Source organism: Anabrus simplex, chromosome 2 (genome assembly GCF_040414725.1).
Source record: "Anabrus simplex isolate iqAnaSimp1 chromosome 2, ASM4041472v1, whole genome shotgun sequence".
Lineage (NCBI taxonomy): Eukaryota > Metazoa > Arthropoda > Insecta > Orthoptera > Tettigoniidae > Anabrus > Anabrus simplex.
The window spans coordinates 489,451,055-489,464,086 of record NC_090266.1 but is presented as its reverse complement, the minus strand read 5'-3'; the positions used below and the strand labels follow the sequence as shown (position 1 = coordinate 489,464,086).

General features: G+C 39.1%; 1 protein-coding gene across 1 annotated transcript in view; it reads right to left on the bottom strand.

The window, feature by feature from the left end:
- nompA (no mechanoreceptor potential A) overlaps positions 1–13,032 on the bottom strand; it is a 156,412-nt gene that overhangs the window by 85,138 nt on the left and 58,242 nt on the right. The window contains exons 5-6 of the mRNA XM_067139958.2: positions 11,553–11,704; positions 4,054–4,186 (exon numbers count right to left, since the gene is read on the bottom strand). Coding sequence (XP_066996059.2) covers positions 4,054–4,186; positions 11,553–11,704 — 285 coding nt within the window. The remainder of the gene's footprint in view (positions 1–4,053; positions 4,187–11,552; positions 11,705–13,032) is intronic.

Sequence of the window (13,032 nt, the reverse complement as noted above, 5' to 3'; positions counted from 1 at the left end):
ATTTATATATATATAAGAAAACATAAAGGTCCAATAATACTGCCTTGAGGAGTTCCCCTCTTAATTATTACAGGGTCAGATAAAGCTTCACCTACTCTAATTCTCTGAGATCTATTTTCTAGAAATATAGCCACCCATTCAGTCACTCTTTTGTCTAGACCAATTGCATTCATTTTTGCCAGTAGTTTCCCATGATCCATCCTATCAAATGCCTTACACCGGTCAGTCATGATACAGTCCATTTGATCTCGTAATCCAAGATATCTGGAAGTTGAGCTTTGGTGGAGTAACCTTTCCTAAACCTGAACTGCCTTCTATCGAACCATTTATTAATTTCACAAACATGTCTAATATAATCAGAAAGAATGCTTTCCCAAAGCTTACATGCAATGCATGTCAAACTGACTGGCCTGTAATTGTCAGCTTTATGTCTATCACCCTCTCCTTTGTACACAGGGGCTACAATAGGAACTCTCCATTCATTTGGTATAGCTCCTTCATGCATCATCTATGACAAGAAGCTGGAAGTTTGTCTACGGGCTTTTGGACATCCATGTAACCTAGAATCTAAAATGTAGAAAGACAGTAATTTTCTTTCGTTGTAAATTGGTTTAAAATGTGCTCTTAATCAATTGTCATATTGAGTCAGCTTCAAAGTTAAGTGAATAATAATAATAATAATAATAATAATAATAATAATAATAATAATAATAATAATAATAATAATAATAATAATAATAATAATTGAATAATAATAATATAATATAACATTGCTCGTCTTAAAAATAACAAAGCGCCAGGGGAAGACTCAGTAGTAGCAGAACTATGGAAATATGCCCCAGAGGAATCACTTTATATCTTGCAAAAGCAAATAGAAGAAATTTGGAACAAGGACACTCTACCCGAAGATTGGAAAATAGCTTTGATCCATCCATTACACAAAAAAGGCAGCATGAAGAACATCAACAACTACAGAGGAATATCTTTGCTACCCGTGACCTACAAAATTCTATCACTTGCCATCCAGGAGCGTTTGGAAGCACAAGTCGAACATCAAATAGGTGAATACCAAGGAGGGTTCAGAAAAGGTCGCTCAACAGCTGAACAGATCCAAAATCTCAAAACGATCATCAGATATTGTACACTAAGGTCCAAGCAGTATGTGTCTGTCTTTGTGGACTTTAAGAAAGCGTACGACTCCATTGACCGGGAAGTCCTGCTAAACATCTTAAATGAATTTAGAGTTGATTTGAAACTGCTGGCATTAATTAGAGCCACCCTGACCGATACAAAATCCATGGTGAAGTTCCACGGCTGTCTCTCGCATTCCTTTGACATCAAAACAGGAGTCTGACAAGGTGATGGGCTATCCCCGATACTCTTCAACTGTGTTCTTGAAAAGATCATCAGAACCTGGCGGGTGAGATTACAGGAAACCAACTACAGTCCATTGAGAATAGGAACCAAATCCAAGGGGATCGCAACAGACTGCTTAGCATTTGCCGATGATATTGCTGTTCTCTCAAACGACATAGAAACCGCTAGAGCTCAAGTTGAAATTTTAAAGGAAATTGCCGAACAAACTGGTTTGCAGATATCGTTTGAGAAAACAGAAGTAATGACTAACATCAAAGAGGCTCCACCAGAACTCCATACAAAATACGGGGACATCACCCGAGTAGACAAATTCAAATACCTGGGTGAGATCATCATGAAAAATGGACTGGACAAAGAAGCACTTCAGGAGCGAGTACGCAAACTGGAAATAGCCTACCGAACATCCCGTACAATCTACAACAAAAAATGCCTTTCCCAAAACACCAAGATACGTCACTATGAAACAGTTCGGAAGCCAGTAGTTCTATATGCAGCCGAAACCCTGTCTCTAAATGCCAACAAAGGACTCCTTGAAGAACTGGAGAAAAGAGAACGCAAAATTGTGAGAGGAATCTTGGGATCAAAGTACAGAAATGGAATCCATCAAAAGAGATCCAACAAGGAAGTCTACAGCAAAATAGAGAAAATTACCGACACAATCAGAAAAAGACGGGCACGATTTTACGGTCATCTGAAAAGAATGGACGGAAGAAAGTTAACTAAAGAAATCTTTCACTTTTTTGATTCAAACCCCAAAACCACAATTCCCTGGTTTAGAAATACCAAAGAAGACCTGCAAATGCTACATATCTCAGCTGAAGACGCCCTTAACAGAGATCTCTTCCGCAAGAAAATATTGATGAACGGGCTAAACCGAGACGAGCAGCCGAAGAGAAGACACGGTGCCCCTTGGACAGAGGAGCGTAAGCAGGCCCACTCACAAAGAATGAGGGAAATTTGGGCTCTAAAGAAGGCCAAGTTCAGTGTCAAATGCAACAAGACTTAACGTGGTCCGTGATGGCCCCAGCGAATTATATATATATATCTAATAATAATAATAATAATAATAATAATAATAATAATAATAATAATAATAATAATAATAAACAATTCTTCCTTTTTTTTCCCTAATGGATGATGGGACTGCTCTCTTGATAAGTAATTTAAGTTTATATTTAAAACTCATAACAGCCCACGACTGCCTTTATGAAGCCTAAGAAACAACAGATGGATTTCTGTAGTGGTTCTCTCTTTCTCTCTCTTCTCTTGTCAAAATGGGCTGTGGCCTGAGGAAGTATGCTAAGAGATACTTATTTCCCATATAGTTATGCTATATATTAAGTGTTGGGAAACCCAATGGAGCCTTCCTTCACGTTTACTGCTGAAAGTTGGAGTGGTATGGGAGTTTCAAGTTCCTATAAAAATAATTCTTTTTCAAGGAGCCAAACACTTTGTGGGATCATGGGTGCGATCTGTAAATCTGGCCTAGTTTAACTCCTGGATGCTCTATGTAGAGGGATTTACTCGACTATTACAAGTTTATGTGGTAATTGGCACTATAGGATGATGAAAGTAGCTAAATTAAGAGATGTATTTAAGGCAAACACAAACATTCAGTAATAGCCACATGAATGAAATAAATTAATCATATGCAGGTAAAATGTCCTGCCCAGTTGGGATTCAAAAACAGGATCTTATGATTCAAAGGCTGCTACAGTAATCAGTCTGCCAAGGATCCAGTACCGAGCTCTATAGCTGCAGTCGCTTAAGTGCGGCCAGTATCCGGTAATCGGGAGATAGTGGGTTCGAGCCCCACTGTCGGCAGCCCTGAAGATGGTTTTCCGTGGTTTCCCATTTTCACACCAGGCAAATGCCGGGGCTGTACCTTAATTAAGGCCACGGCCGCTTCCTTCCAATTCCTAGGCCTTTCCTATCCCATCGTCGCCATAAGACATATCTGTGTCGGTGCGACGTAAAGCAAATAGCAAAAAAAAGCCAGTATGAAAAAGGATTCTTTAAAAATTGATGCAGTGCATTACTATTTTACGTTAGACTGGAGTGTAGTTTATGAGTCATAATTATGTTTACTTTAGGATGACTGCATTGGGAACTTTTGGAAATGAATTTGATAGGCAGTGGTGTGGCTATGTTGAAACAACAGATCCTGCGAGATCTCCAAATTTCAAGAACATGGAACATGGTCATTACTTGGATGGGTAGCCCACGTGCTGTTGGCTATGGAAGATGTACACCGCTGGAAGGGATTGGGTAAGATAAACGAGAAATGCTTATATGTCTGTTCAGTGGCCTCTGACCTACGTGGAGACAACTAGGTCGTCAACTTCCAGGTTTGGATAAGGCACTTGGCTAGTTAGATTTTGGATAGTTTCTTCACTACTCCTCTATGGTGATGCACAAATGGCTCTCGTTTAGGTTACTGTTCTTTAGAGACATTTGTGTTTTTAAATAAACTTTGCATATCATTTTAGAGAAGGTGTACATATTACATCAGACAGTTATGACTTTTTGATTTAAAGATATTTTATATTACTTGAAATTTGGTCAAAAAACAAGCTACATATGAGAAAATGTTTCTTCCTGTAAAATGCAGTAACTATGCAGTCACTCCTAGACTTATAACGATACATATGATCAAAAACTTGACCATCTACTCACTTATCGGCTTGGAGACATTGAGATTGGCAGTCCTCTAGTGTGAGGTTTGTGAAGACTTCTACTTCAAATGGTCCTGCAAGGCGTTTATTTTCTTCCTTGACGAATACAGCCAGTCCATCACAGCGCCTTTCAGCTGAAATAAGAAATCCGGAATTAGTTTGGTCATTAGAACAATGGATTACTGTGCCAATTGGAGTACACGATGTCTTACAACCAGCTAACCAAGGCAATTAGTTTTGTAAACACACTACTCTAATTTCTCTTCTTAATATCGACATGTTAATTTTAAAAAAGAATACTGAGCAAGTAGCCGCGCGGTTTGCGTCCGGTAGCTATCAGCTTGCATTCGGGAGATAGTGGGTTCGAACCCCACTGTCAGCAGCCCTGAAGATGGTTTTCCATGGTTTTCCACTTTCATACCAGGCAAATGTTGGTGCTGTACCTTAATTAAGGCCATGATTGCCACTCCTAGTCCTTTCCTATAAGGTCTATCTGTGTCGGTGCGACATAAAACAACTTGATTGGAATAATAACAATAAGTTAATTTATTAATTTGACCACCTAATTAACTTATTGTTCCAATCAAATATCATCAATACGGATCAAAAATGATATTTATCACATGTAATAAAACAACTTGTAAAAGATTAATTTTAAAACGAACAAGAAACACCAACTGGATGATAGATCTTTAGCAAGAAGTTGCTGAGTATTCTGAACATTTGAGGAAAGTTCCAGAGCAGCTCATAAAATATCAAAATAGTGGCAAGAGCATACTTATTGTGTGCCTAATCAAGTCAGTTAGACCAAATACAGTATTATTAGATCCCGGACTGCCAATTCCTTAAGAATGAAAAGTCTTGAAGTGCATGAAGCGGTCATAGGTCTTAGTGCATAAAGCTCTACATGTCGTGTGGACATAATCCGCTACACCAAAACTTCCAAATACAAGCTAATAATTGACCTCACTATCGGGCTTAACCAGGGCACTGAACATGCGGTGACTGTCAATGATGAAGAAAAGGCAACATATGATCCAACGAGGAGGAGTACAAAGTAGAAATTATACGAGTAGTTGGCCTCCTTATAGGTGCATATGGATATATTACCAAGTCATTTGAGAAGCTCATAATGATAATGTTATTGATTTTACATCCCACCAATTACTTTTATGGTTTTTGGAAATGCCAAAGTGCCGGTATCTTGTCACGCAGGAGTTCTTTTATGTGCCAAAAAATCTATGGATGCTAGCGTGGCATATTTGAGCACCTTCAAATACCACCAAACTGAGCTGGGATTGAACCCACCAACTTTGGATAAGAAGGCAGCATCAGTAAGTTCCACCACAATTACAGACTACCCATGAGACTCAGAGACTACTGTCCTTAAGAGGTATTGTCATATTTTATTTAATCTTCTGATTTCACTTACAAGTAACATGTCATGCTTAATTTCTCATATATTTAGATACTTTACTTACTATTATATAAATAATGTACCAGGCGAGTTGGCTGTGTGGTTAGAGGCACACAGGTGTGAGCTTGCATCCAAGAGATAGTGGGTTGAACCCCACTGTTGGCAGCTCTGAAGATGGTTATCCATAGTTTCCTATCTTCACACCAGACAAATGCTGGGGCTGTACCTTAATTAAGGCCACGGCTGCTTCCTTTCCACTCCTAAGCCTTTCCTATCTCATTGCCGCCATAAGACCTGTCTGTTTTGGTGTAACGTAAAGGAAAATTGTAACAATACTGTGTGAGAGTATATGAGTCCTTAGTGTTTCTCTGTTGTGAGACATTTGTGTAATATCCATTGAAATGGAATTAAATAAAATGAAATGAAATGGCGTATGGCTTTTAGTGCCGGGAGTGTCCGAGGACAAGAGTGGCTCGCCAGAGGCAGGTGTTTTGATTTGATGCCCGTAGGTGACCCGCGGATCCTGATGAGGATGAAATTATGATGAAGACAACACATACACCCAGCCCCCGTGACAGCAAAATTAACCAATTATGGTTAAATTTACCAACTTTGCCAGGAATCAAACCCGGGACCCCTGTGACCAAAGGCCAACATGCTAACCATTTAGCCATGGAGCCAGACAATATCCATTAAGTCTTCAGATAGAACTACCAAAGTTGTACAATTATCAGGAAACTGTAAAATCCAATGGTGGTGCACTAATGAGGGGTACAAGGCATAGTAAGGAGTAGGGTAATTTGCCGTTGCTTTCTTCACTTGGTCTGAAAGTGTCATAGCAGCACAACCAGCCATATGAGTAGCACCTTTCATAATATCCAGACACTAGTCGTTGCCTGAATGTGGTAAGTCATCACCATCCATAACTCAGCTGCTTCCATAAGCACAGCCATGAATTAGACTGAGACTTCGGTGGAAGCTAAATTTGACTCTGGCCTGTGCCAACAGACTGATGCAAAATTTATTATGTATATGTAAAATAAATATGTTGTGTTAAATAATAGTTCTGCAAATGTCTTCACTGTTGACCTCAGTGGCACGGTCAGTTAGTCATTAGCCTTCTGCCTTCAAGATTGTAGGTTCCATCCCGGCTGAGTTTGGTAGCTTTTGAGGATGTTTAAATGTGATAGCTCCAGGTCACTGGTGTTTGTCACTTCAAAGAACTCCAGTGGGATAAACTTCTGACACCCATGAGTCAGTTAAGGCAATTAGCAGTTAGAATGTATGTTAAACAATTGACGTTATTTATTGATGGATAATATTGAACTATTTTAATACTTCATTCAAATCCTTGGCTGAATGATCAGCATACTAGCCTTCGGTTCAAAGGGCTCCAGGTTCGATTCTCGATCGAGCCAGGGATTTTAACTGCATATAGTTAATTCCTCTAGCTTTAGGGTTCACTACATCTCACTATAAATCACAACACAAACATGCGATATTGAATACATCCCTCTACTTAGCCTGCCTGGTAGCCATGGTTGCTAAGGTGTCAAGGCTTGATGGTCTGACACCATGGTTAGCCGGTCTGAATCCCATTGGTGGAAAGAGTTTTCACCATCAGAGTGTTGGTCAGCAGGGTAGGAGACGTGATGGTATACAATTTCTAATCACTAGACTGCATGCTGAAAGCCTGGATCCAATTCCAATCCTCTTCGTAGCGTTCATGTGGCGTGAAGGCATCTGGTGCTGCTGATGGTGATTTGTCCATCGGATGGAGACATTCAAGTCTTGGACAGACGCCTTGGTGTTATTTGACAGGACACTGCCTACGCTGGGTTTCACCCTCTCCCTACGTTGTCATCGTCATCATCACTATCATCACCACACACCTAGATGTGCAGGTCGCCCATGGGTATTAACTAGAAAGACCCACACCTGGACTCTCTCGAGGCCACACAATATCAATAAAAATCCCTCGACTTAGGGTTAGCGTCAGGAGAAGTATTCGGCCGTAAAACTCAGCTGAATCCAGGTGGTTGTGAAAAGGTTACGAAGAAAAAATAATGAACTAATACTTCCTTAATTTTATTGTCCAGAAATGGCATTGTGTGGTTCACAAACTAATGTTAATCAGGGGCATTATAGTGGGTGGTTCATAGGATACTCATCTACTTGTCTATTTATTTCTCATGGTCCAGGAAAATATAACAAATCCTGCCAACTACCAACCTTAAAATAGTCTCCAGTAGTCTCTAGTAGTTTCCCACTGCAAAACTAAATCATTCTTATACGCCATAAATGCTTTGGTAAACTTAATGAGGACACGAAGCTTATGACTAAGCTGTCGCTGTGAATTAACAGTAAGTAAAAAAGTTTTTTAGCCAAGTAGTTTCCCACTATGCTGAAATTATATTTCTGAAATTGCATAATTATAGTACACTAGCTGTTGTACCCGTGCTTCACTACGGAATTCTACATTGTATACAGAATTCTAAGGGGCTGCCTGGCCGAGGTGGTAAAGGCGTGCTCGGTTCACCCGGAAGGACGTGGGTTCGAATCCCCGTCAGGAAGTTGTAAAATTTAAGAAACAAGATTTCCACTTCCGGAGATGCATATGGCCCTGAGGTCCACTCAGCCTACACCAAAATGAGTACCAGGTTAATTCCTGGGGGCAAAGGCGGCCGGGCGTAGAGCTAACCACTCTACCCCATCACGTGCCGAGGTTAACAATGGTGGAAGCCTTTACCTTCCACTCCTCCAAGGGCCTTCATGGCCTGTATGGAGGTGACTTTTTATACAGAATTCTAGGTTAGGTAGTGTACACGTTGTGAGCAAGATTGTATGAAATTGCATAGCTCTTAGCGTTACCATAGAAATGCGACGGGGAAGTCACCAAACATCTTTTCTCATATGAAGACTGAGTTAGGGAATTTTCCCTGTAATGGTAGACCCGCTTGCATACCATCAGTCACAATCAGGTTGGGGAGCTTTCATTATAATGGTAGACACTCACTCTCCACCTGCCTTTTTACATCCTCACAAAGACTGTCTTAGTGGTTTTCCCAACTGGAATGAACATACATTATAATGACTTCAGTAGGAATGGCGCAATAAAAAGCAATGCTTTCATATGAAATACTTGATCAAATGGAAAACCACACATTTTCTCACTCTTAACGAACAGGACTGCGCTGCCGATCTAACAGTCCAAAGTTCCAGAGCTGGAATGACCAAGGCACAGACTGCCGTGGGCCGTGAACACTCTTCGTCCCTTTTCGGTGGGGAGAGGGTCGAATAGTGGCGACTCCCAGGGCAAAAACTATGCCCTTTTACTAATATGTTTCCTAGGAGTACCGATGAGTCGGAAAGTATCAATTCACTACACTGGCGGCGGAAAAATCTATCTCACATGGAGGCAAATTTTTCCTCCAAGCCAGAGCCTCTTCACTGCAAATTTGGAATAAAATGAATGTAGAATTTAATAAAAATGAAGAGGAAGAAGGTTTTCTTAAGAAAAGGCTCTTTTCAAGGTTGAATTTTGAGTTATTTAGTGAATTGTGCTGCTATAATTTGGAATAGCGCTAATTGCTATTCTAGACCATGCCATCTACTACTACTACTACTACTACTACTACCACTACTACTACTACTACTACTACTACTACTACTACTACCACCACCACCTTACTAAGTGAGCATCTGCCTTAAGTATGCCCACTACTCATTCAAAACAGCGCATCAGAGTAGGGATCGAATAGCTAGAATACTATGATATACCACTGTGTGTTACGTACCAGCTGTATCAGAAAATGTATGAACCAGAGGAATGGCATGGCTATTTTCTGCCAATATTCAGTCAGGCTATTATATTTGGTACGCAGCAGTAATCCCATCCATCGGAGTTGAGAGGCAGTATAAGAGATAAAGAACTTCACAACAAACAATGGTCAATGTAATGTTATTGTTGATCAATGTTATGCGCTTTCAATATTGTAGGCCTTCACATTTAGTTTTCTTCTGACTCTGAAATGCCACTGTTATCATAGTTGCTACGTTAAAACTGAATAAAACATAAATAACTGGAAATTGTATTCTCTATAACTTTTGTTATGGAGTACTATTCGATAGGACCAATGACATAGGTATTTAAAAATTACATTTTAGGCGCCTTCCCCTGAACTACACTTTCATCCAGGGTGAATTACATTTGTTTATAGTTTAGACTGTAGTTTTTTATTCCCCGACTCTATATACTGATTTTCATGAAATTCTGTTTACCTATTTTCTCGTGGCTCGGCGATGATATGGACTTAGCAACAAAAATACAAATTCATGAATATCTGTGTTATCATAGCCAGTACGGTAAAAATGTATAAGACATAAATGGTCAGAAATTTAATTTAATATAACTTTGGTTATGTAGTATTTATCGATACGACCGCTAATAATATAAATATTTGAGAATTAAATTTTAGGCCTCCCACTAAACTACCATTTCAATCAGTGTTAATGAAATGATTTATAGCCTATATTGTAATGGCTCATTCTCCGACTTTACGTACCAATTTTCAATGAGATAGGACCACTAATAATGCATATATTTAAGAATTAAGTTTTAGGCCTTCCCCTAAACTACCATTTCACTCAGCGTGAATAAAATTATTTATAGCCTAGATTGTAGCGACCTATTCCCCAACTGTGTATATCTGTTTTTATCAAGATAGGACCAATAATAACATAAATATTTGAAGATTAAATTTTAGGCCTTCCCCTAAACTACCATTTCAATCAGCGTGAATTAAATTATTTATGGCCTAGATTGTAGCGACTTATTCCCCGACTTTGCATACTGATTTTCGTTAAATTCTCTTTAGCCGTTTTCTAGTGATGCGTGTACATACATACATACAGACACAGACAGACAGAAATTACAGAAAAGTAAAAAGTGCATTTGCTTGTTACTGTGGACATGACCAATACAGAAATACCATTCTTTTCAAGTTCTGAGCAATGTACAGACAAAACTCTTATTATATATATATATATATATATAGATTTAGATGTAATTCTTCTGATTTCAACTACAGTATAAATCTGCTGTCATGGAAAAGAACAACATAAACTGATATTTATTTAAGTTAATATTCTAGTTTTCTCAGACATTCTTCAATTCCCTTTGTAATCTTTGATTTTAATTTTCAATTTATTATTGAAAATAATGTCTAGGAATTATTTAGATTGATGTTCAACTAAGATTTAGTTCCAGGCAGTGTGTAATAATTTTCAGGAGAGGTGATCAACAAAGTTTTAGTATTACTGTCTGCAAATTACTTCATTTACTGGTACTAACTAGGTGGGGGTTTGCGTAGCTGAGACAGTACAAATCTTCTCTATTCACCTGGAAGGACGTAAGAATGATTCCCCATCAGGAAGTGAAAATTTTAGAAATGAGTTGTCGACTTCTGGAGAGGCACATGATCCTGGGGTTCACTCAGCCTACATCAGAAATAAGCATCAGGCTAATTACTGGGGGCAAGAGTGGCCATTCTATCATACTTGATGCTGAGGTTAGGGAAAGTACAAATATTTACCTTGCACTCATCCATGGACTTTCATCAAGATGGCTTCGCTTTGCTTTGTTGGTAATGAATAGAATAATTCTGTAGCCCCTAAATGGCATGTACATGCATATTTTGTAGTCACTCAATCATGATCGATCGCAGTTTCATTCTGGGCAACTTAAAGTTTCGAAATGTTATTAAAGTAAGTTAAACAAAAGCACCTTAGGAGCTCAGAAAATTTGACATCTGTCCTCAACATCTGCACCCTGTGTTCAAATCTCAGTTCATTTGCTGTACATTGTGCTGGTAAAGCTGAGACAGATTTCTCTGATTAGTTTTATTCCAGTGTGGTTCCATAACCTAGGTACCACATAAAATAATATGTCATGTTCTATATACAGTAGTAGGCTAATTAATAATAGGCTCAAGAAGTTGATCACCAGACCTGGAACAAAATACCAATACATGCTTTCCCACAAATCAAACAATATTATCTTCCGTGAATTTTCAAGCACTTACCATTGAGACAAGTGTTCTCTAAGTAGTCGGAATTTGGATCGTCCACCAGCAGATGCTTGTGAGTTTGACTTGTGAAGCGACTGAGGTAACATGTTCTTTGAGATGCATCAAATGAAGCTGACCGACAGACAAAGGCAAACTCATTCAGGCACCTAGAAATAAAACCAAACGAGTGAATACAGTTTTGGTCCGAGTGTATGGAGGGCGAGAAGAGGGGCAAATTATAAACGAAAAGAGAAGCTTCCATAGCAAAATGGGCATTACATTAAACCATTTGATTCATGAAGATGATATTCTTACATTTCAATAGTTAGAGGATGAAGTTTATGACCATATTTCAGACTTGCAAGTCTGTGTTATATTGGTGTCTACATTGCAGTCTTTGTATTTTGGGACTGAAAATAAGATACATGCCCCAGAAACAGAAGTATGGTACTAAACCATAAACTTCATGAAGTATTTAAGAAAGAGCTATTGAACAATACACACTGAATATTCACTGTGCCCTGGAGTAAAGGCACTCAGCTTATTAAACTGCCTACGTGCCTATAAAGTGAAACCAGATGAAGAAATAGTGGAATAAATTTAATGTGCATACACATGTAGGAAAATCAATCACACTGTACATATTATATTGTACAAAGTTGTTAACATTATATATTTTATCATTTTCCTAATTGAGGAGTGGAAATGGAAAATGACGTAAGTGCCGCAAATGTCATTTTGAGGTTTTTGTTACGACGTGAGTCTGTGTGTTGTGGTGATCCCTCGGGAAAGGATTTATGTACCAGAAACATATATATTCATTCCAAGCACGGTACACAGACAGCATTAGCATTTCGAGCAGACACTAGTGCTAGTGACCGTGGTCTGGAGAGTGATGTAAGTGCCTAGGGAGGTCCGGTCGTCAATGTGTGTAATGCCGCAGCTCACACCGCATTACATCGTACTATCCAGTGCTGTTATAGTGGTTGTGTGACGTGTTATTACATTGTGTGTGTGTAATGCAGATGAACTGACGTGGAACCTCATATGTCTTGGAAGGTTTACAAATCAATGATAAACAAAGAGCGTAAGGAGAAACGTACCACTGATAAACCCTACACAACATCTACAGGTTGTGAGATTCCTGTCAAGAAAGCGCCATCAGAACAACTTACATGTAAGTGTAAATATGCTTGCATGATGTTACTACGCGAGTACAGGGAGAGTCTTTTCACACAGTTCTACACTTTGGGCAAAAATGAGCAAGATACATACCTTTTAAATAGACTGGAACTTGTGAACGTAAACAGAAGACAACATGGAACATACAACCATCTGTCAGAAAGTAAGAGACAAGTAACAGTGTGCTAAAGTGTCCCTAACGGAAGAGGTGAGCATGTGCAATTGTGCAGTAAGACGTTCAAGGACATTTTAGCTGTGACAGATCGGCGGCTTCGGACACTTCAAGAAAAGAAAATGAAAGGTGTTATGGTTT